This window comes from Amphibalanus amphitrite, unplaced genomic scaffold (genome assembly GCF_019059575.1).
Source record: "Amphibalanus amphitrite isolate SeventyFive unplaced genomic scaffold, NRLGWU_Aamphi_draft 001363F_arrow, whole genome shotgun sequence".
In the NCBI taxonomy this organism is placed as follows: Eukaryota; Metazoa; Arthropoda; class Thecostraca; order Balanomorpha; family Balanidae; genus Amphibalanus; species Amphibalanus amphitrite.
Window position 1 is genome coordinate 134302 of NW_024882856.1, and position 26140 is coordinate 160441.

The following is a 26140-nucleotide window of genomic DNA, read 5'->3' on the forward strand; positions in this document are numbered from 1 at the left end:
AGGCCACCCCGGGGACCGTCGGCACCGACGCACCGACGGGGATCGCAGCGGTACACAGGCCGGCTGGTGGAGGCACTGGGGACACTGCTGACAGCGGCTGCGGGCGCGGCGGGTGGCGCGGCAGCGCTAGAGCAGAGCTTCAAGGTCTCCGTGCTCTGGGGATATCCGGGACATATGATGGATTCTATTGTGAGCTCCGGCGACCGAGTGAATCGGATCTCTGTTTACCGTTGAGGTGTGATCCATGATTGACTATCTGGAGATGGCGTTGCCGGATATGGCAGTCCCTGTGACCCTTCCGAGATCGTCTTTGATTCGACTCACATGGCTAACATTTACCAAGCTTTATTACAGACAGGATTCCAACTCCAGTGTTTTATTTGTCGGCTACCCCTTTCCTCACAGCAAGCGCGCTGCCACCACAAGAGAGCAATAAATTTACTTTTAGCCTCGGCCTCTGGCGGGCTTGGTTCAAAAACAGAATCTCTTCAAAGCCATTAATTACCCCAGCTTGTTTTGATGTTTCGGCCAGCCTTTTGGTCCAACAAAGCATCTGACCCGTTAAACCTCACAGAAAATCCTTAACTTTTTTCTGTCCGGTCGTCCCCTTCACGCCGCTCGTCACCGTCTGCTTAGTATGCTTGTTACCTCTTTCTGGCTCCGCAAACTTACCTGTTTGTCTCTTCTCTGACCGCCACTTTTGCGTGGAGACCACCTCCCTGTGTCGGCTCTGCCGCCGTCGCGCTGTTCAGATGTCACAGAGCTGTGCCGTCATCTGTCAACTGTCATCACGATTAGAGATTGCAATCCCGGGATCGGGATCCCGGAATCCCGGCGGGATTTTAATCCCGATCCCGATCCCGAAATTCCGCCAATCCCGGGATCCCGAAAAAAAAATCAGTTTTTCACCATAAAAAGAATGCAGCCGCTGCACGAGTCTTGTTTACATTGTTCATGGTGCTTAGTGACATAAAGCAGAGAAACTATTTAGCTGGCACCCCGTACCGGCCGTCCACAATTGACCGTGTTGGTAGCTCCCGGGTATCACCCACAGCGGATAAGCCGCTTAAATGTGTACGAAAAAGGGTCCCGAACGTTAAAGAATTGCAGCATCAGTGCAGCAACATCTCTATCAGGATCACGGATCGTGGAGTTAAGCGATTCTGACTTGTCCGTCCGTGGCCGGAACAAAAGAGGTCATCAAGACAGTGTTTGAGCTCGTGTCGCAGAAAGATGCCACAGATGTCACGCAAGTGACGGCAGAGCTCACTGATTCAAACGTTGAAGACGGTAGAGTGGAACTCTCCCAGTCAGTGACTCTGCCCTCAAAGCGACTTTAGAGCAAAATCTGAGAGACATTAGTGATGAAAGCGGAACCGGAAGGTGAAGTGACCAATCGACATCTTGAAAACATTGTGAAATAGGGAGCTGCCAAATTTTGCGTACACTGGTCGCGAGTTTTAAAATAGACAGACCTACCAGCAATGGCTTAAAACTGTCGCGTTAAAGGGACCCTCCCACCTTAACATTAGATTTGAGTTGAGATAGCCAAATTGGTGGCCATGGTCTGAAAATACCGGTTTGGGCACTCACAACATCGAAAAATGCTTTAATTCGGAGATGTCGAATTTCAAACTTGCAGTTTTCGGATTCTAAGGGGCTAATGCATTGGTATGCCCCCTTAGAATTTGTGACGTCAGCGGAGATCTAACGATTTTAAATCTTTTACTAAAACGTTTGGTAGCACGCGGTGGTATATGCTGCTTTGCGCGCAACAAATGCCGCACTTTCAAATAAGGTCGCTAGGAACAGCGGAGATCCCAAAAAGTAAACAAAAGTAAAAGTCTAATATCTTGAAAACCGGTGAATATTTTTCGATGAAATTTGGTAGATATTCGTTTTTGCTCTTTCTGAACCGAGCGACATCACTTTCATGCCAATTCATTAGCTTTTTTGAAGGTGGGAGGGTCCCTTTAATACGAGTAGCGTAGACGAAGAGTGAGTGTGGCGTGGATGTGCTGGAACCCGTCTGAATGACGAGATAGTAAACGCACTGGTCGGCGCACAGTTTTATTAAGGCCAATTGGGGTAATACTAATCAAATCGAAACGTTTCTTTCGCAAATTCAATCGTGTTTATTGCAAATGACATGGTCTAAGGATGGCTTTTGGTTGCCTCTTTGTTTGTGGTAAGCTAAAAGACGCAAAACATGTCAGTAGGAAATTATTCTTACGACCTATAGTGACAAGACCGGGATCCCGGGATCCCGGGATCCCGAAATAAAAACTTTCGGGATCCCGGGATTGTCAAAACGTTCCGGGATTGCAATCTCTAATCACGATAGTCAGGGAGCTGTGTGTCAGCTGTCAACTGTCATCACCACTGTCCTGTAGGAGAGATTAACGGAGACGAAGTGTGGTCGTGCGACAAGATAAGTTATTTGGAATACGCTGAACGATGAAACTTCTTCCTTTTATAGTATTGTTTTCTCGTTTAATCAGTATTGAATTTAGCTCTGTGAGCCTGCTTCAGTTTTCCACTATCAGTGAGAAGAGAAAGCAAAAACGTTTTGATCCAATGAAACGTAAAGGCGAGGAAGGCGAGGGGAGAAGGTGAAAACACAAAGCAATTAAAACGATAAATTGCTTCCAGGTGAACCCAGTAAAGCGATAAATGCGACTAGGCGACTTCATAAACGAAGAAAAACGCGATAAAATTGAAATGATAAAGATGAGAAATGCCAACTCATCAGAATGACAGGGCGAAAGGGCTGAAGTCAGAACGATAAACCCGTGCCATTTAGACAGAGCTGACGCCGTATTGGGTCGTGCGTTGCTGACCCTCCGTCACCCTCAGGCTGCACACGAGCTGTAACATAATATGTTAAGTTTAGAACGCATGCCCTTAAGATAAGACCAGCGACAGTGAATTTTAGGGGATGTCATTAACATATCCTTGAAAGTATTCTTACTTCCAACTACCAGAAATAATTAGCACTGTTTGACTATTTTTATTAATTCTACAGAAAATTTTGCCATGCAATTGCTACTTCTTAATTTTTACGTTTTAAAGAAGTGTTATAAATTCATCATTGATGGTCCATTTTTAATATTCCATCATGATTTTATAGCCGTTTCGGGAATAGATATTGGGTTCCACGGCAGATTTGCAAGTTGCAGCCCTGGCGACGTTTCCTGGTCGGCTGTCGATGTCGGGAGGAGGGAGGAGTCGACCGTCCGCAGTCGGCATCGACCGCCCGTCGTTCGCTCGCGCCACGTTCGAGCCACATTCACCGAACTGGCCGCACTGGTTGTTGACGGGAAGTACCAGGTGGTCGACAGTTGCAGCCGCCCCGCCCGCCATCGGCCGAAATGTGCGCCCACAGTGGGACGGCACTGAGCGACATTAGCTCTGCGGGCACCGCGTGCAGCCGCGGCGGCCAGGTCAGGAAGTCCGGACTCCACGGGTTCATGTCGAATGGTGTGTCGTTCGAGCCATTCGGAATGAGCTCAATTTAGGTGCCGCCGCGCCCGGGCCGCCGTCGCCGACGCCTTAGACCGACACGGCCAATCGCTTGGCCGTTTGGAGCTTCGATCGACTTAGTTGTGACCGGTCGTTCAGGGCCGTCAGGCGACGGAACAGCCTTTGACGGAATGATTGCCGGCTCGCATTTTGCCCGGGGTGCTGATTCTCGGAGCGGCGCCAGTGCTTTGTTCCTCCAGAATGTGGGGTGAACAGGTTGTGACCTTTGCCCGCCATCTGCCTCGGGGGGTCATTGGCCGCCGTGCGGGAGTGGATCCCACGGCCGCCCATTCCGGTCCGGCCTTGGTAACTCTGTCAATACATTCAGAGAATCTCCATAACCAAATCTCCACAGACAGCGCCACGGAACGCCTGGATGCGGTCCGATTCGGAGAAAAGATCAACATCATTCAGCTAAATGAATTTATAGCTACCACCGGTGCAGAACATAGTGATGTTTCATAAGTGTGTATGTGGGCAGCATAAAATTTTTATCAGGTGAGTTCCAGATAGCTTGATACCAGAAACCTGATTGCGATGGAAATACTGATCGGATGCTGATTGCTGAGTTATTATAAAGCGGGACCCGGTTTCAAGAGTGAGGGAGGCCATTTTCATGTGTCAAATGCGCTCATTGTTTCGGGTGAACATGTTGTTCATTTGTTAAGCTTGTGCCACCTCTGTGGGTGTACTGTAGTGAATACTCGTGACATTTTATGTGTCAGTGCAATTTTTGCGGAAAAGCAAAAATGTCGCCAGGCAACTATTGCATATGATCATTTTGTTATACTGGATTTCACCGGATGTTTCCTCCTTCCGGTAGCACGGCGAGGCTCCCACCGGAGCAATATTGCATACACTGGTGACGGGTCGCCGGCAGCTAATTTCGACCGGCCAAAAAGGAACTGCACGGCCCAACACCCTAGACACGAGTTTCTACCTGACTGGAGCGGAATTTAATTAGATTCCCTCCCAGTAAAAGGATGAACTTGCGCGAAGTTTTCGTTTAATCACCGGCGTGGAGTAATGGGGCGGAGTGGCAACGGCAGAAATATGCAGATTCACGAGGCGCGCGGCGCGGCCGGTCACCCTCGCCGTCCCGGGCCGCTGTCTGGCGGCCGCTGCTGTTACCGCTGCACTATCTCCGCCCGCGCCGCGGCCGATTGGATGTATTTCGATACTATTGTAAGTTATTGTCCGACATCAGCAGCTCATCTATACGTGGGAGACAAATGTGTGTCATTTTTCTCCGGGAGAGGTGAACCATTGGCGCCCCGGCGGTCTCTGTGATGAAGGGGCGCTGGCCAGTGGCGCGTGGCGGGCGAATCCTTTCCCAGACCGATCCCTCTGTCGCCCCCCCCCCCCCCTCCGTCTCCGTCCGGTCCCGTCTGGTCGGCCGGCGCTGACGCCGGTCAGGAGACCGATCGGCCGACCACTACCGCCAATGACGGCCCATTGTTCCAGTAAACGAACAATTCCACCGCAACCATTGGTTTTGGACTCTAAATGGCTCTCCGGAGTAATGAACAGAGAATTCCGAATCCTGAAAGTGTTCACTTATTCTCCGGACGTCAATGCTGCTTCTGTAACCCAGCGAAATTCGTTTGTGAACTGCAAATTGAGAATTGCAATTATAGATGACTGTTCTCAGTTAATATTCTCAATGCTATGCCTTGGTTTGATTTTGTCCTTTCATTGCCTAAAAGTCTCTCTTTGCCCCCTCTGCAGTCCGGCGTTCCATTCGCCAGTCCGACGCCACCGCCAGTGCAGCCTCAGGCGATCGCCGAGTCATGCGGCACAGTATGTGTTCAGGCGCAGACGCTGCTGCCATCTAGCGACAAAAATGGGATGCATCGAACATCGGCCCCGCTTCTGTAGGTTTTCCCGTATATCTAAACTTTTGAGTGAGCTTTTTTAAGTATTGCTTAGCTAGGATTATTTAACGTTAATGTAATGCAGTTAGCCACGTCGTTTTTGGGCCGTATGGAAGCTCATATATCAGTACATAGCTCATAAAGATGTAGAAAGAAGTTTACGAGCTACTTCTACTCACACTGTCCCCATTTTCATACACTAACGGGCAGTGTATCGCGTGCCCAATGTTTGTAGTGTTTCCCCACGACAGCCAGCCCCATTCCACAGTGGAGGTTTGTGCTTCGTACGACCGCCGCACCGGCCGTAAGTGCGTAGCTTACACGGTGCCGTCTGCAGGGTCTGTCACGGTAACTGCGCTGTCTGGTAACACCGGTGGCGTGCCACAAGACAGACCGCTAAATATTTCAGAGCCATAATGAAGTGGACTGTACTCTTGAGTTGTTTGATGAAAATTGAACGACCGCTCGTTAATTGAGACACGTTTGTCGCTGACACGTGACACTCGTTACTCGGCGGCCGGCATGCATAACGAAAATGTGACGTGACGTGACACATGTGACGGCTGTCGGGTGTCTCGACAGGGATTACTGTGGGTCGGAGCTCCACCTCGCCTGAATTGCTGGTCGGCCGGCCCGGCGGTGGGCCGGTGGCAGTGCACTTGCTCTGATGAGGAGACTGAGGGCTGTTACTGTCAGGCAGTGATTGTGGGCGGTGATTGCGTACGCACTTGGTCACGGCAGACCTGGAGAGGTCCTCTGTAATCCAGTCCAGCTGTGTTTAATACAGATCCCTAATGACGCTAGGCATCCGAATAAATGGAAAAGACGGCCGGCTCGCTCCCGGAATATTAATAACGGTAATATTTTTAATTACATGTCTCGCCGATTGATAAATGGTGTTCCAGCTGGCCGACCAGACTCGCTCGCCGCGGGAAGCGGTCCCGGGTCGTTCCCCAGCCGTTATCAGACCCAAACCATACGCCACATCGCACACATACAGGGCCTGTCGACGGGGAAAGCCGGTCTGTTCCCGTCCGCGGCGCGGCCCGAGCCGAATCACCGGGGCAGAGCAGAGCGACCACGGCGCCTATCGAGATTAGAGCGACGGCCGACGTTTGCATACGGCGGCGATTTTTCACGTTCGAGGGGCGTGCCTCTGCCACCGGACGAGAGGGAAGGGAGGGAGGGTCTGATGGACTGGCGAGACGGTGGGCAGGCGGGCTGATTGAGAGGGGAGAGAGAGGGAGGCCAGGGGACCGGGTAAAAGGTGTGAAGGGGCGACTGTCTGGGATCTGACGGGTGCGGGGGAAGGATTTTATCCGAGCAATCTTCTCAGGGAAGCTCCTCCGTCCCTCGGGAAAGTCCGGAAGACGCGTTCAATTGGATATGGTGTGATGCGGTTGATTCACACGTTGACGACCACCGGTGGCGCGTATTTTAGAGGCAAATCAATGGCGATAAGTCATGCAGACTAGCCGAAAATAGAGATGATAACCAGGCGATCAGCCGAGTGATCCCGGCGGACGGCCGTCATCACCGACCACGTCACCGATGTCGTCATGGCTAATATCGCCGCCGGCGTCATCGCGGCGGCCGGGTCAGGATGTCTTCCCCAGCGGCTGGCCTTCCCCTGTGTTCGGCTCGGTCTGGCTACCACAGCTGCCGGCGAAGCCCTGTTGTTGACGCGTTGTACGCGCGGACAGCACGTACTCCGCGGGGCCAGACCGTGACGAATGAGAAACAGCACGCCGTGACTGTTTTGCTCGTGACGTGACGTGTGAGAGACAGCAAACACGTGACGCTCTGCAGCGAGGTTAGCGGCTCGTGACGGTGTCACTCTGACGGTGCGTGACGGAGACGATTCGTCGTCTCGGCGCGATGTGACGACAGACGGAGACGGTCGGCCGAGACGGTGACATAGCTGCCCATGACGTGACGTGTATGGGACGATCGTGAAGCGCCCGTGACGTACCGTGACTCGTCGTGACTCGCTGTGACTCACGCGCGACGCACTTAGTATATCGCAGCCGACCTGCGTGGTCGACCCGCTTTCACCTACCGGTGTCTCGGCGCGCTGTCCTACACCCACCTCGTGACGGCCGGTCGGCGGACCGTTTTAACACCGACCGATACCATCTCGGCTGCTGAGGGTGCTGACCGGGGCTCTGTTGGGAGGGTAGGGTGCGTGGTGCGCACATCTCGGCTGCTGGGGGGTGCTGACCGGGGCTCTGTTGGGAGGGTAGGGTGCGTGGTCCGCACAATAGAGGCCACCCGGCTATCTAAGAGTCCACAGCGCGGCGGTAAGCACAAAGCTGCGGTGGTATAACTGCTGTGATTCAGTGAGTGTCGAGAGGAGGCTATCAGTTGGGACATTCCGCACAGTCTTGGCGAGTGGCCAGTAGCGGCGCAGTTGTCGCAACGATGACATGTTTGCGGTACAGTCACTGGGTCGTTATGCTTCTGTGTACGGCCGATATCATTTCGGAACCAGGTGACAAAGAAGGTGAACGCGAATACTTCACGGGAAGTCGGTGACCAATTTACGGTCTGACAGTTATGTGGGGTTATTCAATGCGGCGAATCGAAAATACCAATCGCCAAGCGTTGTCCTATGGCGATCGTTGGTGGAAGATCTGTCATATTTTGCTTGTTTTGATACCAGACGCCCCATCGGCTAGCTATATCGCTTGTGGATCTCCTTTTCTGTTCCTGGTAAAAGAAGATGTCGATTCCCATTGTCCTGACGACTCTGCTCTGTCGCCCACCCCCTGACGTCGCAGTGCTGCGGGGACAGCCCCTAGTCGCCCTACCGTCCGTCCAGGGGACCGTCGGCCTGCGTCGGTCGGCCGTGCTATCGTCGGCCGGTGAGCAGCCGTCGGTGCGCTATCAGGACCGATAGGGGCCCACCGCCGCGGCGCCGCACCGTGTGTGTGCGAGCCGCCAATGTTGATTCACCGTCCGCCGGCTGCCGGCCTCTGTTTGCGCCGCCGAGTCGGCGTGGATGCGGCGGACCCGGCGCGCGGAGCCGACCACGCGGCCGTCAGTGCTGGCTGAGACGCGGTGCTGCGAGCTGGGAGCTGCGGGGTGCTGAACGGGCCGCTGTGCTGAGAGCTGGGAGCTGCGGGGTGCTGAACGGCCTGCTGTGCTGTGAGCTGTGAGTTGCTGAGCTTGACGTCAAATGAGAGAACTGTTGAAGCCCTGAGGGAGGCTGTGCAAGTGTGCAGGGATCGCAGTGTTTGTCTGAAAGTTGAGTAGGTGGACTGTGGATTAAAGGCGTACCGTGTGGACTAGCAGACGTGGACCTTGTGGACGGACGGACGGAGGTCCACCGGTACTGCACCGAAACCGGATCGGAAGTGGTCCGTTCGATTGCAGTCGAGTGGACAGTCCGGTCGACCGCGTCTTCTGATAACAAACGGAGCAGCGACACTGTCCCACCGAACAGGTGACTCGGTGTGCATGTGCAGGAAGAGGTGTAGTGAGAGTTGATTGTCGCAGCAAGATCTCCAGCTAAACGCCAACCAGCACAGACAGCAACACAACGGACCTACTCTCGGCGTGTTGCACCGCTGCTTCATTCGTGGTGAGTTTATCTTCGGACGCATAAACGAGACCTATGATCGCATTGCGCATTACTGTGATGACATACTTTGTCATGCATTCCAATAACCTCAATGTAGCTGACCACTGAGTGTTCAGTCGCACGATGGGACGAGGTCAGTGTGAGGTTCTCTGGTCCGGCTCGCCTCGTATCGTCTCACGGAGTTTCCTCACTTTCGTCACGGCAGCGCTATATAACCCGACGAACGAGGAGTTACGCCACACGGAGAGAGAATGTCACCAACTGGAGCCAGGTGCGCTCGTTAAAAACGCTCCCGGTCTTCAGAGGTGATGTAAGCAGTCGCACTAATAGAGTCTCCTTACCGCCACTGATTGACGGGAATGTGTGACGTGCGGAGGGGAATTTTTTGATCTGTCAGGTGGTGATCTTGCCTTCAATTCCTTCTATTCCTGCCATTTTCCTTGTCTGGTAGTGAATTGACGTCTCGGCCGAGAGCTGCCTTGCTCCTTGTCATGTTGCGGCTCTAACCGCAAGACACTACCGCAGTTAATCCTCAGTTTGTTCGTCTTAAAATTCCGCCTGATACAGGCTGTTCAGTGATTAGCGGAGCTTCGCGCCGCTGTGGTTTTTAATGTAGACGTGATGTGGTAAGGACGCTGTGTGGTTTGCTCTGACTTCTGAGAACGTTTCGCGGCCGAGGTGCAGGGTTCCAAGAAGCTTTGAAGGAGGTCTGTTTGCAATCGCCAACCTTCCCGTGCTAGATCACCTGCAGGAGACTGGAGAGTGGACAAATTACATCGCTTACAAAACGCGAGTCACGGGAAAGGTTCCTACTTTCATTTTCTATTTTACGGAATGAAATAAGAATTTAGGGGTAATGTTACACCATTTCTCCATCTGTCTTTCTTCTCAATGTCCGATATTTATTTTATTTAATGTAATTTACACAAGTGTTTCCCATTCAGTGCCGACTGCGGTTGGCTGGCCGGCACCGCACGCCTCTGTAGATCACCCCGGGGACTGGTGCCCTCGGTAACCTATCCAGGTGTCCGTTCTGACCCCGGTAATTATCGGCCGGTGACGCAGCTGGTAACGACCTGAGTTCATGTCCGGACGGCACACCTGCCGGCCTGACCTGACCGGGGCAGTGGCGCCGACACTGGTCCACGCTATAGCCGCAGGCTCATTTATATGAATATTCATACGGTCACGTACAGTCGGAGCTGTCAATCAGAATGTGTTAGTTTCTGGAACAAAGCGACAGTGCACCTGTAGGGCAGTTATATCGAGCCGGAGCGTTTCGTGCCGTGTGATAACAGCCTCAGTCTGTGAAGGAGCAGGTGTGTTATCTTTTGACATGTTGCATGTCAGCGGTAGAAAAATCAGCACCACATGCACTCCGTCCGGAAGCTATAATTTATTTGCGTGCTGACGACGGTGATTTTATATCAAAGAAATGTTAATGCGGTGGCCAGCTCAGGCGTTGTTTATCATACTGACGTATGCATTCGCGGCGTTTGGCACAGGCGGTGTTGTGTTGACCTTTACTTAATCTAGTTGGGAGGTCCTTTTTATGTCCACCTGTTTCCAGCGTTTTACAATCCTGTTAGAATTGGCTACCATTTCCTTGCTGTCGTAAGTGGATGGCCAATTGGCCAGATATGCGGCTCCGTTGCAGAAGTGTCCATTTTTATCGGTTCTGTCGACGTTAAGTCGTCGGTACTCCGCAAGTCCCCAGTGCTGAAACTTTTGATGCATGGCTTATACGAGTACAGGAACGGCCACTTACTTGCATGGATGGGCGACTGTGTCATTCAAAGTGGAATGTGTTGCAGGGATTTGGTACCTTTTCCTGTCAATGTTGGACAATGACTACCTACTACACATATCATTGCCATTTCTGTTACGACGCTGTCAACCCTTCTTTAATTCTTGTATAGTCTGAATATCCAGCTGATTTATGTACTACGGCTTTGCGAAGTATGCCGCACGTGGGCACTATACCTCCACAGGACCCCATGGACAGTCGTCATGACCCGTGGACAATCACACACCAGCATCGCTCCCGGTGGCGCAACGGGGAATCGCGTGGGCTAATTTACACCGTCTGTCGCCGGCGCGGCGGTCCGCTAAGCTGATAAATATGCATTACCTGGGACGTGAGCAGCATCGGTCTGGTCGGTCGTGTAATGGGAATTCGTTCCGGAGTGGGTCCGGACCGGCTTTTTACGGAGGATCTTCAGCTGAAGTGGGGGTTGGCTGGATGGTTGGGTTCTTTCTCCCCGCTCGCTCCTTGCTGCCAGGTGGGTGGGTATGGAGAATGACGGGAATTCGTCGCGGTGGGGATTGAGACTGCTGATTAGACACTCACTGGTCATGGCCTCTCCGCTCTCCTCTATCCGCTCGTGACACCAATCCGTGGCCCGCGGGCTGTGCTCACTTCGCCCGAATCGGCCATTCCCGTTCCCCAGCTACCCTTCACCCGAAAAAAGCACTGAAAGAGCATTCCCATTGCCTTACGCGAATCACGATCTCTGAACTCCCCCCTGTTTCAGTGCCTCTGGTTCGGTATTGCTCTCCCTCTCATCGTTATTGCATCGGTATCTCAGTATTGCTCATTCCTCTCCCCAGTTGCAGTCTCCCTAGCCCGGTATTACGTCCGTTCCTTCCCCAGTTAGGCAGCTAAATCTCTCGTCCGCTATTACGCCCCTGTCCCTCCCCAGTTACGCAGCCGCTCGTGCGTGGGACCTGCCCGCTCCCCGGGGGAAACGGGCCGTCAGAGCGGGTGGCCTCTCAATCGGTCATATGGGCCAGGCAGCGGCAGCCGCGGCTGTCCCCAAGCCCCGGGCGGGCCGGCGAAAAGCTGCTTGCTGACACCAATCAGCACGGGAGGCGGCGTTGGACTGCGTGTGTCGGTCCCCCACTCTGCAGGGAAGTTCATTGAAGATGATGTATCCTGTGGACGTGACTTCTGAGGGCGACTGTGAAATCCTTGTGTGAGATGCTGCTATAAGTAGTCGGGGTGTCTTGGGATGAGGTCGAAACGCCCTGTACCTAAGGAGTAAGGACTGCTCCATTGTCTTTGCTTCGCGGATGAGGTCGGGATGTTCCCGGTCTATGTCAGGACACGAAAAGAAGAGGACTTCTTAAGGACTCAGCGTGCCTTTTTAGGCATTCCGTCTTCACACTTCCCTATTACTGTCCGCTGTACCGTTAATCACACCGGGCGATGAGCAGCGTCTAAAAACCCGCCTTATCATGTCGTGCCGTGTCCTTCAGTGACATCTCTGACTCCTGGGCTACAGTCGGCTGGCCGGGTGGACACCTAACCTCTTAGCTGCTTGGGAGGCGGCTGCAGCCGACACTGGGCGGCGCCCCGCCGAGCGCTCTGTTCAGACGGGTCACTGAGGGTCACCAGAGGTCAGCGGTGACCCGCGGCGGTGCGCGCCGCACGTGCAGCGGTACTGTGCTAGGAGACAGTGGGGAGATCGTCAGATAACTGACTGAACTGGAAATGAGTTATGTATGATGAACGCTGAACCTCCACCTTTGTAGTGGTGCAGCCTTTTTAGTTGCATGACTGTCCCATCATTTTCAATTGCCAGAAAGGAATTATGCAGCAGTAGTAATGTATCATAGATGTTAGCCGTTATTGGGATGATTATGAAGATAGTGGATCGTTTCAGCTGTCGGAGAGCTCTTATCTGGTCAAACATATCCATTACCCAGGTACTCAGCTACACACCGACCATTCTGTTAGGTCATGGGTACCTTTCCATCTCACGAGGCATCTGACTGTCCTGTAGCGTGTGTCACCCCTGTCCTGTGCCCCCATGCCACCCAGGGAGATGGACCTTCCTGGTGGCATCTATGTCAGATGAGATAGCGGCTGGGAACGAGCAGGCCGGCTCTGCGCTATCTTATCGCACCTCTCGCTCGCACACACACACACACCTATCCGCGTATATGTGCGTTCTGTAAGCGCACGCGGGCGGGCGGGCGGGGGCGGAGCGGACTGTTATCGGCGGTCTCATGACCGACGGCCGGCCGGCCGGTGGCGGCTCGCTGATGGATTGGGCTGGCGATGAGGGCTGCTGTGCGGGAGTCGTGTTTACCACCTGAACAGCGCCAGAAAACCGGATACCTGCTGGTGTGGGTGGTGGTGGGAATGATGATTTGATCGGACGGGATTAATCATCATTCCCACCACCCGTGATGGTAACGAAATTCCGCCGTGATGGTAACGATGATTCACTTGTTATTTGTTGTTCGGAGGGATGACGTTGATCTGGATTACGCTTTGCACTTCCAACGGAATGATGATTTAGCTGTCCCAGGGAGATGATTGATTTAGAACATGCCTTTCTGAGGAGAAATAACCGTCGTTCGACTTTCGAAATGCTACTACTCAGGAAAAAGCTACGCTCGGGTCGCTGCCAACCAGCGGTTACAATTCGTTCCGATTAAAAATGCTGACGGATACCTATTGAGTTCACTATCGGCTCATCAGCGCTCTCTGATTTTTCTCTATCGTCAGCTCGACACTGCACTAGTGTTCGGCCGCGCCGCTCCATTTGAATTTCCTCCGCTCTCGGTCTGAGAACTAGCTTTTGATGTTCGCCAACTCACATTGGGTGGAGGTTGTCGCTGTAATCGGGTACCTATATGCATATTCAGCGGTATCGCCTCCCATCCGATTGCAGCGACCCGAGCAGTGTTGCAGCTAATTCGGTGATAAACGGTCCATTTCCAGTGTCATTAAGACTGCGCTGTGGCGATCTCTCTCACTTCATTAGCGGAAACGACTGCTCCGATGTCCGACGGGTAACTTGGGTGGCCCGCGGCCGGGATGGAGCTGTCGATAGTGTCCGTCTCGGCCCCGCCCTTTGCCGGCCGCCCCGCCTCTGACCAACCCACTAATGACCGACTCTGCCCGGCTGCCCAGACCCTTGTGAGACCCGGGAATGGACATTGGATTCGGCTGGCTGCAGGGAGCGGCAGAACTCGTATCCCGGTCGGTATCACGGCGGCACAGGTCTTGTCGACTGTCTTCCTGTCCTGTCCGTGTGTCAGATTGTCGTCACGGCGGCGACAGAGACATGTTTGTTGAAGACTCTGTATGCGTCTCTGTGCCATCAGTTGGCAGTTACGGTAACCGGCCGATGTTCGTGGCCCTGTTTGTTGACGTGTTTGCTGACAGTAACCCCTCTTTGTTTTCCCCAGATGTCGTGACGGGGCCAGCGCGATGCCCCGCGGCCGGAGTAGTTTGCTGCTGCTGCCGCTGGCGGCGCTGCTATCGGCGGTGGCCGCCTTCTGCCCTCCGCGGTGTGAGTGTGACGACATCACGCTCACAGCCGACTGCACGGGCGCCCAGCTGGACAGCTTCCCGATCACGCTCAACCCGCGCCTGCGCCGCCTCATCCTGGTCGACAACGCCATCCGGCGACTCGACACCAGCATGGTCTCGTCGTACACGCACCTCGAGTTCCTCGACATGCGCCGCAACGGCATGCTCAGCGTACAGGCCAACAGCTTTGAGCGCCAGCAGCGGCTGCTCGAGCTGCGCCTGGGTCAGAACCAGCTGGGACAGCTCGAGGAGGGCGTGTTCAACGGGCTGCGCCGTCTGCGCGTGCTCGACCTCAGCGCCAACCAGCTGCGGGAGGTGCCCGACGACGCGCTGCGGCCGCTACAGATGCTCACCGACCTGGACCTCTCAGAGAACCGGCTGGCGGCGCTGTCTCGGGACGCGCTGTCGGGCGCCGTCAGCCTGCGCCGGCTGAGTCTGGCCAGTAACCTGCTGACGGCTGTGCCGACGGAGGCGCTGCAGCAGCTCTCTCAGCTGGACGACCTCAGTCTGGCCGGGAACAGCATCGAGCGCCTGTCGGCCGGGGAGCTGGGCCGCGCCGCGCCGGCGCTCACACAGCTCAGTTTGGCCGGGAACCGGATCGCGCCGCTGCCGGATGGCGTGTTCGACGGCCTGTCGGGCCTGCGGCAGCTGAACGTGGCCGACATCGGGCTCGACTCGGCCGACGAGGAGACGTTCGCCGGCTTGGACCGGCTGGAGGAGCTGCACCTCAGCGGGAACCCGCTCTCTCGACTGGGCCCGGCGCCGCTGGAGCGGCTCCACCGGCTGACATTGCTCTCAGTGCGCGCCTGCCCCGGCCTCAACACCATCGAGCCGGACACGTTCAAACACAACCCGGCGCTGGCCACCCTGCGGCTCGAGGAGAACCCCAACCTGACCAAGCTGCCCGACAAACTGCTGCTCTTCCTGCCGCTGCTGCGCTCGCTCAGCCTGCACGCCAACTCGCTGAGCTCTCTGACGGAGAGCACGGCCGACTGGCGGAACCTGGCGGCGGACCTGGGCGGCAACCCGTGGCGCTGCGACTGCGCGCTCCGCTGGCTGGCCGAGCTGCCGCCGGAGGTGAACATCAGTGGCGCCATCTGCGCGGCGCCGGACCGGCTGCGGGGCTCCTCGGTGCGCGGCCTGTCCGCGGAGGACCTGGACTGCGGCGCGGCCGACTCCAGCTCAATGGGCCTGGTGATTGGTCTCAGTGTGGGCGCCGCCGTGTTGCTGCTAGCACTGGCCGTCGGAGCGTGCTACCGCTACCGGCGCCGGCTGCATAAAATGTTCAAAGTGCTGCCGTGGCGCGAGCGGGTCGGTCTGAAGCGGAAACAGGAGCCGTACCACCGCGGTCAGACTTATTACTGCCACGACATGTACGACCCTATCCACCCGCGCGACAAGCCTATCCCAGTGACCGAACTGTGATGAGCGGCCGCCGCCAGTGGCCGGTGCTAGCTACCAAAGACGGCGCTCTGTGGCGCCCGGCCGCGGCGCCGGAGACAGTGGACGCACACACAGTGACGCTCGCTCTCCTAGTCTGGGGTGGGACGGGCCGCGAAGCATATCATTCTCTGTGCGCTGACGGCGACGTGGCGCGCAGCTCTGCTGCCGTGAGCTCGTGGGTCCGTGAGCCTGTGAGTGTGTGAGTTGGTGAACCGGTGCAGCTGCCAGTGAGTGGCGGGCTGCGCTCCGCGCGGGGCGGCAGCGATCCTAGTCTTCCCGGGTTGGGCGGCGGCCCGCGGGCCCGAGCCGGGAGTGGGGGCCTCTCGAACACGGCAGACGCTGTGATGTGCACTCATTTTATGTATGCTGTCTGTTGTGCATTCGGATCGTGTTTTTGTTCCATTAGATTTGTATAGCCGGTAAAGTTATCGAGATTCAAGGACAAGGTTCCCAGAAGTTTTTCGTAGCATAGTTTTACTTTGTCGCTGCCCGCCAGACTGTAAATTAAAACTCAGCCTGTTTGGGCGGCAAAAACTGGCCAGCATAGGCACAGACGAGCCTTTTTATCGATGCGTGCCGCACTTATCGGTGCCTCTGTGAGCGTCGCTGATGTCTGATCGGCGCTGACCCCGCGTCCTCTGCCCCGCCCCCTCCGCTCCTCTTCTCCCCACTCTGAGCTCTCCCTCGGCCGCCGCTGAGACCCTCTCTAGTCCCCGCTCGGACCGGCTCGGTCGGAGCGGCCCCCGGTCCGTTGCAGCTCCTCGGCAGCTGGTCCCTGGTCTCCTCTCGACTGAGGACCGCCTGTTCCCGGGCTGCCGCTGCCCCAAAGTTGGCAGTTAATGCCAGCGGTACGGACGGCCCACCGCAGGTGGGAGTTCGGTGGAGGGCTCTCCAGTCTGTCGAGTACGTCAGACCTGTCCGCTCGCCCGACAAGCTGATACCTTTGTGTGTTGTTTACCCCTGTGGCGAGGACGCAGCGCTGCGTCCAAGGTTGTCGGCGGTCGTTTTGTGCTGTTACCTCTCAGATGCTCACTGCCCGCCGCGTGCGTGCGTGTGTTATGCTCAGTTCCTGTGTGGCTTGGAAGGTCGACCGGCTGCGACCGGCCCGTTTGTTTTTGTTATTCATGCATTCCAGTTTGGTGATAGGCGGCGCGCATCTGGCCTCGATGACTGACCGGTCACCGCCTGTGGAGCCGTCCCCGCCTCTGCTCCCCCCCCCCCCCTGCCTAGTCCAGCTCCCCCGTCATCGGTCGGCCAGGCTACAGTCACTTCATCTATGCAATGTATTCATAGCATTGTCTATACCGTGCCGCCGCGGCTCGTGAAGCTCACTGAGTTTGTGAGTTGTGCTGAGCCGGACTGAGCACTGTCACCGTCTCTGTCCACTGAGGGAGGGATGGACGGGCTGTGACCGACACAAGCCCCGTCAGACATTGATCGCTCTCTTGTTCGTACGTCTATGCCGAGTCGTTCGCTTCATCCGTTTTCGTATGTGCCAAGCCTGTAAATGCTGTACTCGAATATTACAGTCGATCACACGATGCCAGTGGTTGTTTGGTTGTGTTATGGTGAATACCAGGCGTGTTTGCTATCCAGGCAGCCAGGGAGCAACGCAAACTGATAAAAACTTTACTGATTTCCTAGTTATCCGGCCACTTTTCACTAACAAAATGCGAATAGAATTGAAGTCTACTCGCATCTAAGTGAAGTGTGCTCGCATTTTGTTAGTAAAAAGTGTCCGCAAGCTATAGGAAATTAGTAAACACTTTTTACAGTGTAGATTTGGACGGCGAAGCTTATCACTCGAAGCACGCTACCGTGTTAGGAACTCGTCTCGACGATTTTCGGCAGCCAGTAAAGGCCAAACGATCTTGTCCTTGTGACACACGTTCTCAGGTAGCCCGATAAACAAACATTGATGAGAGGCCACACGCTGAATAATGCATGGCGTCCGCTTTGATACTCAACTTGCGGTGATGCCGTAGTCCGTTTGTGTGCACAGTGCTGGTGCTTCGTCAGAACAAACAGCTTCAAGCTGGCTGTTCAAATTCAGAAAACGGTACGGCACCGGGCAGGGTGATTTCACCAATCGACAATCGCAATCCGTGGCACAATACATATTTGTAATGTGATTGCAATATCGCTCTTCATATCTGGTCTCTGAGTAAATCTCGTTATGAAAAAGGAACTACACCACTTACATATGCCTACATCATGCGAGCCAATCACGGTTTGAACTAGCCCCGAAAAGTCACAGCACTGAGAGATTGGAGACAGCGAATTGTTTCACTGTGCCAATAATATGCAGTCGCATTTTCACGTAATAACGCCTTCACATAATAGGCGCCCGTCCGAGTCCCTCTGCACAGTGCACACGACATTCGCGCTCAGCGGGAAGTACCGAGGGTGGGTGCCGGACATCACGGCGGAGCGTGGCGGCGCTATCGGTGAGGTGGACGGATGACGTTACTGTCTTATTAGCGGGGACTGGCGTTATGGGGCGTTGTTATCGTTGTGCTTCCGTAACCGTGCTATTAGTGGCAGAGTAATATCGCCTGCTGTTAGAAGGACTCGCTACTAGGGGCAGGACTAAGGACACGTAACCTTACCGGTTTATCAATGACGTTGTCAAGTCAATGTTAGAGGGGTGTTGTTATCGGTTTATTGGTGGTTCTGTCGGTGTCAGGGGAACGTAACCCGGTTTTACTGGCGGCATTAAGTTCCCATGTCACTGGCGGCACTGCCGGTTTTAGGGGGACGTTGCCGGTTTACTGACGGCATTGTCAGTGTTAGGGAAACGTTACCGGTTTATTTGCGACACTGTGTTAGGGGAACGTTATCGGTTTATTTGCGACGCTGTGTTTGGGGAACGTTGCTGGTGTATTTGCGACACTGTGTTAGGGCAACGTTATCGGTTGATTTGCGACACTGTGTTAGAAAAAAGGTTACCGGTTTATTTGCGACACTGTGTTAGGGGAACGTTACCGGTTTATTTGCGATACTGTGTTAGGGGAACGTTACCAGTTTATTTGCGACACTGTGTTTGGGGAACGTTACTGTTTTAGTGACGGCATTGTCAGTGTTAGGGGAACGTTTAAAGTTACCGTTTTACAGGCGGCATTGTCATTGATAGGAGAACGTTACCGTTATAGGTACTGACGACAGTGTCAGTGTTAGGAGAACGTTACCGTTATAGGTATTGACGACAGTGTCAGTGTTAGGAGAACGTTACCGTTATAGGTACTGACGACAGTTTCAGTGTTAGGAGAACGTTACTGTAATAGGTACTGACGACAGTGTCATTGATAGGAGAACGTTACCGTTATAGGTACTGACGACAGTGTCAGTGTTAGGAGAACGTTACCGTTATAGGTACTGACGACAGTTTCAGTGTTAGGAGAACGTTACCGTTATAGGTACTGACGACAGTGTCAGTGTTAGGAGAACGTTACCGTTATAGGTACTCATGGGTGGAGAACCTGCCCCGGCCACCCCGGCCGTGGCCGGGGCAACTTTCAGCCTACCCCGGCGCGGCCGGGGTAACTTTTTCCAGTTTTTTCCCTAAAGCTGTCTCCATGCGAAAAAAAACTGTCACCTACAAAAGTGTCTCTCATTATTCTTATCTACCTTGAAAAGTTTTTGAAAATTTACTTTATTTTCATTTTGGAGCTTCAATGCACTCAAATCTTTTCATCGCGGAGCCCGACAAGTTTCATCAAACATAATTAATTCATATTTAACCCTCGCCGGCACAGGGGGGGGGGGTTGATGCAACCCCCCCTAAGGTTTTTCGCGAATAACTCGCGTAAAAAGCGGCTGATCGCGACGAAACTTTCAGTACCCTCGCATTGATCAATTTTACACATACCCTGAAAATTTCATGACCCTGACCCCAATGACCTTTGACCTGTGACCTCTTTTCTGTGACCATGTTTGGCCGAAATCGCGGTTCGGCGCATGTCGGCTCGCATTAGCCGCGCGTTTGCAAGCTTTTCGTGGTTTCAAACGTTCAAACATGTGATTTGATGTTGCTCCCATGCATTAGGGTGGGTGTCAAGGTCACCTGAGGGTCAGGTCAGGTCATTGACCTTTGGTGACCTTGGGTGACCTCGGTTCACTTTTTCGAGTTTTACATGTTTCTAGGCTAGTTTTTGGAGCTGAATTCGAATTTAGCAACCATTTGAACATTTACGAAGTAGTTTTGGTGCCTTCGTAACATGTTACAAAGCTGTCCGAGGCGGTTGACACGTATTACGAATACCCGTCACAACCCCTACCGGTTGACCTGACCTGACCTGACCCGACCTGGGCCTCGTTTCATAAAGCTCTGCCGTAACTTACACCTTTCCGTAATTCACACCCTACGGAGTGTGAATTACGGAGTGTTAACTACGGAGCGCAAATAAACCCGTTTCACAAAGCCACAACTGGAATTGTTTACACCTCCGTAACTAAGCACATTTGCGTAGTTACCGTAATTTATCAAGCGTCCTACAAATTACAATTTCATGTCAACACTTATTTTTTTACAAGAAATTATAAAACAATTATGTAGAATTTAAATCTTAAAAATTATTTATGAAAAACAAAATTGATATTGATGACCATCCTTTATCAAAACAATATATTAAAAACAGAGACCACGCAGCACCTGGGTGTGATTTACACAGTAGGCCCGGCAAATGCGTAAATCACACCGTGGTGTGATATACCTACACAATGTGCTCCTAGTGTGTAAATCACACCTGGGTGTCAAACCACGCAGCACCTGGGTGTGATTTACACAGTAGGCCTAGCCAATGTGTAAATCTCACCAGGGTGTGATATACACTGTGTGCTCGGTAGTGGGTAAATCACACCTGGGTGTCAAACCACGCAGCACCTGGGTGAGATTTACACAGTAGGCACGGTAACAAGACACTTAACCAAACCTTAGACCTGACCTGACCTAACATAACCTAACCTAACCTAACCTAACCTAACCTAACCTAACCTAACCTAACCTAACCTGACCTACTGATTTTTGCCTACCCGTGGATGAGGAAGAAGGTACTCGCATGAAGAGATTGCAAGCAATGGTAAGTCAAATATTTTTAGGTTAAGTGGTTGTGCATCAGGCTTCAGGCCTTCGGCCTGAAGCCAGATACACAACCACTTAACCTAAAAATATTTGACTTACCATTGCCTGTAATCTCTCCTAAGGCATTGCCTTCGGCACTGCACCGCTTCGCCACGAGCATTCAGACGTCGCTTTCCATATTGTAGGTATTGGTGCTTTTAAACTTGTCGGTCGGCAGCGAACCCACCGCTACCAAGGAAAAGCGAAAATGCGGGAAAAAGCGCCCGCACCGACGGGACTCGAACCCGAAACATTCGTATCACGGTGCAAGCACCTTCACCACTAGGCCAGGCGGTCAGCTGATTCCGAGAGAGAGGACGCCCGGAATGCCGCCGGAATATTCGTAGTGCTTAGTCTGATCTGACCAATGGGCGAGCAGAGTCACTGCTCTGACCAATGGACGTTCAGCGTTGCTATGACGTCACATCGTGGTGAGATATACACACAGCTGCCCTCTCTGTGTATTCCTCACCCGGGTGTGATTTACACTACGTAGTAGATTTTGTGTATATCACACCGGGGTGGGTGTGATTTACACAAATGGCCGGTATTGTGTAAATCTCACCGTGGTGTGATATACACGGTCCCAATTCCTATATGTAGTGGCCACAAAAAGCGACTGGTACAGAAGATTTGCAGTTTTTTTTCTCATTTTGGCTGTTCTTTCTTCCTCACCGGGCTCAACATTATAAAATATATTAAAAACTAGCTTCGAATCTTCACATTAATTCAAAATCACGCAACATTTTTGGGTAACGGTAGCGCTGGCTTACACACCTTCTCCGCCGGCGCCGAGGTTGAAACTAATCAAGGTCACGTTTATTGATGTCCGTGAAGTTAGCGTCAGCAACAGCAACGAATACAGCGTCGGATTCAGAATCGCTTCAAAAACTCATATCAGGTCAATTGGGGGACGGGGAGCAAGAATATGACCTTTATTTAGCCCTAGCTCTTACCCCTTACCCCTTAATCGGCCCTTAAAAGAAGGGGCGCGGCAAAAGTACCTCAAGGGTTCGTCTGATCGCCAAAATAAGGGCGGCAATCGATTCCTCGGGTCAATATCTAGCCGCAGCCTTGGGTTCCAGATGTGTGCATCTTACCCCTTACCCCTTAATCGGCCCTTAAAAGAAGGGGCGCGTCAAAAGTACCTCAAGGGTTCGTCTGATCGCCAAAATAAGGGCGGCAATCGATTCCTCGGGTCAATTATCTAGCCGCAGCCTCGCGATCCAGATGTGTGCATCTTACCCCTTACCCCTTAATCGGCCCTTAAAAGAAGGGGCGCGTCAAAAGTGCCTCAAGAGTTCGTCTGATCGCCAAAATAAGGGCGGCAATCGATTCCTCGGGTTAATATCTATCCGCAGCCTCGGGTTCCAGATGTGTGCATCTTACCCCTTACCCCTTAATCGGCCCTTAAGGGAAGGGGCGCGGCAAAAGTACCTCAAGGGTTCGTCTGATCGCCAAAATAAGGGCGGCAATCGATTCCTCGGGTCAATATCTAGCCGCAGCCTCGGGTTCCAGATGTGTGCATCTTACCCCTTACCCCTTAATCGGCCCTTAAAAGAAGGGGCGCGTCAAAAGTACCTCAAGAGTTCGTCTGATCGCCAAAATAAGGGCGGCAATAGATTTCTCGGGTGAATATCTAGCGGCAGCCTCGCGATCCAGATGTGTGCATCTTACCCCTTACCCCTTAATCGGCCCTTAAAGGAAGGGGCGCGTCAAAAGTGCCTCAAGGGTTCGTCTGATCGCCAAAATAAGAGCGGCAATCGATTCCTCGGGTCAATATCTACCCGCAGCCTCGGGTTCCAGATGTGTGCATCTTACCCCTTACCCCTTAATCGGCCCTTAAAGGAAGGGGCGTGTCAAAAGTGCCTCAAGGGTTCGTCTGATCGCCAAAATAAGGGCGGCAATCGATTCCTCGGGTCAATATCTAGCCGCTGCCTCGGGTTCCAGATGTGTGCATCTTACCCCTTACCCCTTAATCGGCCCTTAAAAGAAGGGGCGCGGCAAAAGTACCTCAAGGGTTCGTCTGATCGCCAAAATAAGGGCGGCAATCGATTCCTCGGGTCAATATCTAGCCGCAGCCTTGGGTTCCAGATGTCTGCATCTTACCCCTTACCCCTTAATCGGCCCTTAAAAGAAGGGGCGCGTCAAAAGTGCCTCAAGGGTTCGTCTGATCGCCGAAATAAGTGTCGCAATCGATTCATCGGGTCAATATCTAGCCGCAGCCTCAGGTTCAAAAAGGCCGATAAAGGGGTAAGGGGTAAGATGCACACATCTTGAACCCGAGGCTGCGGATAGATATTGACCCGAGGAATCGATTGCGACCCTTATTTTGGCGATCAGACAAACGCTTGAGGCACTTTTGACGCGCCCCTTCCTTTAAGGGCTGATTGAGGGGTAAGGGATAGGATGCACACATCTGGAACCCGACGCTGCGGCTAGATATTGACCCGAGGAATCGATTGCCGCCCTTATTTTGGCGATCAGACGAATCCTTGAGGCACTTTTGACGCGCCCCTTCCTTTAAGGGCCGATTAAGAGGTAAGGGGTAAGATGCACACATCTGGAACCCGACGCTGCGGCTAGATATTCACCCGAGAAATCGATTGCCGCCCTTATTTTGGCGATCAGACGAACCCTTGAGGCACTTTTGACGCGCCGCTTTCTTTAAGGGTCAATTAAAGGGTAAGGGGTAAGAGCTAGGGCTAAATAAAGGTCATATTCTTGCTCCCCGTCCCCCAATTGACCTGATATGAGTTTTTGAAGTGATTCTGAATCCGAAGCTGTATTCGTTGCTGTTGCTGACGCTAACTTCACGGACATCAATAAACGTGACCTTGATTAGTTTCAACCTTGGCGCCGGCGGAGAAGGTGTAAGCCAGCGCTACCGTTACCCATTTTTGTGCGTAGTTTACACCACTGATATCAAGAGCTTGATAAAATATTTGGCGTTAATTACGTCGTTTTATGAAACCCAAATGGCATCAATTGGTCCGGAATCGAGCATTTGCCGTAAATGAAGCTCCGTACTTTCGATGGCGTGAATTACTCCGGTCTCCGGCTTTATGAAACCGAATTGGCATCAAATACGCCAAATCTGGCATAATTGACGGAACGCCGTAAGTAATTCGTTTTATGAAACGAGGCCCTGGTCTAAATGCTTAAAGACATCATCTCTGATCAAAACTAACACGATTTTTGTGATCAGCACCCCGGAAAAACCACATAGCAGCCACACTTTACGACTTTCTAACAGGTCCCGATTTTCCCGGTTTTCGGGTCATTGACCTGACCTGGAAGGTCACCCGATGACCTAGGACCTTAAAATTGGGCATCATCGGCTTCGTCTCGTGACGGGCAACACGCTCGTTTTTTCCGCAAAGCTCTAGCTCGATCAGGGGCCAAACGCGAGGGGGGGGGGTCGTACCCCCCCTTGTGCCGTCGAAGGACTCAAAATGGCCTGTGCCGGCGAGGGTTAAGGGCCGTTATAGAAAGATGGCACTGCAAACACATCACAAGACAGGACGAGGGTAATATCAGTGAGATAAGAAGGACGAGCTGCTGAGGCTCAAGGCTCCCCCAACTTAACCCGCGCCAGGGTGGTGGCCCTATCGTAACACGTTGAGTCGAGAAGTTTCAGCCCCTTCTAACTCGGCTCAGCTATACGAGGCGAGAAGCGGAACGACGTTTGAAAGAGCGACAAACGTGATCAGAGGAATCTGGTCATGTTTAGGGAAGCTCAATAATAAAACACCATAGATCATCAAAAGCCAAATTTTTCTGATTTTAGCGTTCTCAGACAACTTTTCTCAGTTCTCACAGTTCATGAACGTAACGGAGCTAAACCACTGCAAACAAAGCATCCGATAACTCGTTTAAGGCTCGGCCGCGAAAGGTTAATATTTCAGGTGCTAGCTCAAATCAATAATAGGGTCAAAACGATCAAATTTGACATTTTTGTGTGGGAATGTTGCAACTTTCCATGGAATAAGCTTTGCAAAGGGCATGATCGCAGTCTGTAGCACGATCATCCAACCAATTTGACCTGATGACCTGACACTAGGTGACATGCGTCCGATATTTCAAGGCGTGTTGCAAAATTGTTGTTAAAATTGCGAAATTTTGCGCACCTGCGTGCAGCAGTTCCCCCCCCAAAAAAAACATAAAAACGGCAGACATCCATTATTCCATGTCACAGAACAGGAGTTTGTTGATAACCGTTGACAAATATTTGAGCATCATCGTCTTTCTGACATTCGGTCGCCGGCCGGGGTAACTTTTTCAAACCTTCTCCACCCATGTAGGTACTGACGACAGTTTCAGTGTTAGGAGAACGTTACCGTTATAATTAGGTACTGACGACAGTGCCAGTGTTAGGAGAACGTTACCGTTTTACTGACGGCATTGCCAGTGTTAGGAGAACGTTACCGTTTTACTGGCGGCATTGTCAGTGATAGGGGAACGTTACCGTTTTACTGGCGGCATTGTCAGCGATAGGGGAATGTTACCGTTATAGGTACTGACGACAGTGTCAGTGTTAGGAGAACGTTACCGTTATAGGTACTGACGACAGTGTCAGTGTTAGGAGAACGTTACCGTTATAGGTACTGACGACAGTTTCAGTGTTAGGAGAACGTTACCGTTATAGGTACTGACGACAGTGTCAGTGTTAGGAGAACGTTACTGTAATAGGTACTGACGACAGTGTCAGTGTTAGGAGAACGTTACCGTTATAGGTACTGACGACAGTTTCAGTGTTAGGAGAACGTTACCGTTATAGGTACTGACGACAGTGTCAGTGTTAGGAGAACGTTACCGTTATAGGTACTGACGACAGTTTCAGTGTTAGGAGAACGTTACCGTTATAGGTAGGTATACTGACGACAGTTTCAGTGTTAGGAGAACGTTACTGTTATAGGTACTGACGACAGTGTCAGTGTTAGGAGAACGTTACCCTTATAGGTATTGACGACAGTGTCAGTGTTAGGAGAACGTTACCGTTATAGGTACTGACGACAGTTTCAGTGTTAGGAGAACGTTACCGTTATAGGTACTGACGACAGTGTCAGTGTTAGGAGAACGTTACCGTTATAGGTACTGACGACAGTGTCAGTGTTAGGAGAACGTTACCGTTATAGGTACTGACTACAGTTTCAGTGTTAGGAGAACGTTACCGTTATAGGTACTGACGACAGTTTCAGTGTTAGGAGAACGTTACCGTTATAGGTACTGACGACAGTGTCAGTGTTAGGAGAACGTTACCGTTTAGCTGG

At 52.6% G+C, this 26140-nt stretch overlaps 1 protein-coding gene across 2 annotated transcripts in view; it reads left to right on the forward strand.

Annotated features, from left to right (window-relative positions):
- The window catches only part of LOC122372474 (insulin-like growth factor-binding protein complex acid labile subunit), a 40950-nt gene extending 23656 nt beyond the window's left edge, over positions 1-17294 (forward strand). The window contains exons 1-2 of one of the 2 annotated variants that reach the window (XM_043349689.1): positions 8400-8979; positions 14182-17294. In XM_043349689.1, coding sequence (XP_043205624.1) covers positions 14204-15730 — 1527 coding nt within the window. In that variant the 5' untranslated portion in view covers positions 8400-8979; positions 14182-14203 and the 3' untranslated portion in view covers positions 15731-17294. Of the gene's footprint in view, positions 1-8399; positions 8980-14181 lie in introns of those variants that run through there. The other variant, XM_043349687.1, reaches the window with a different exon arrangement.
- Positions 17295-26140: the final 8846 nt, after the last annotated feature.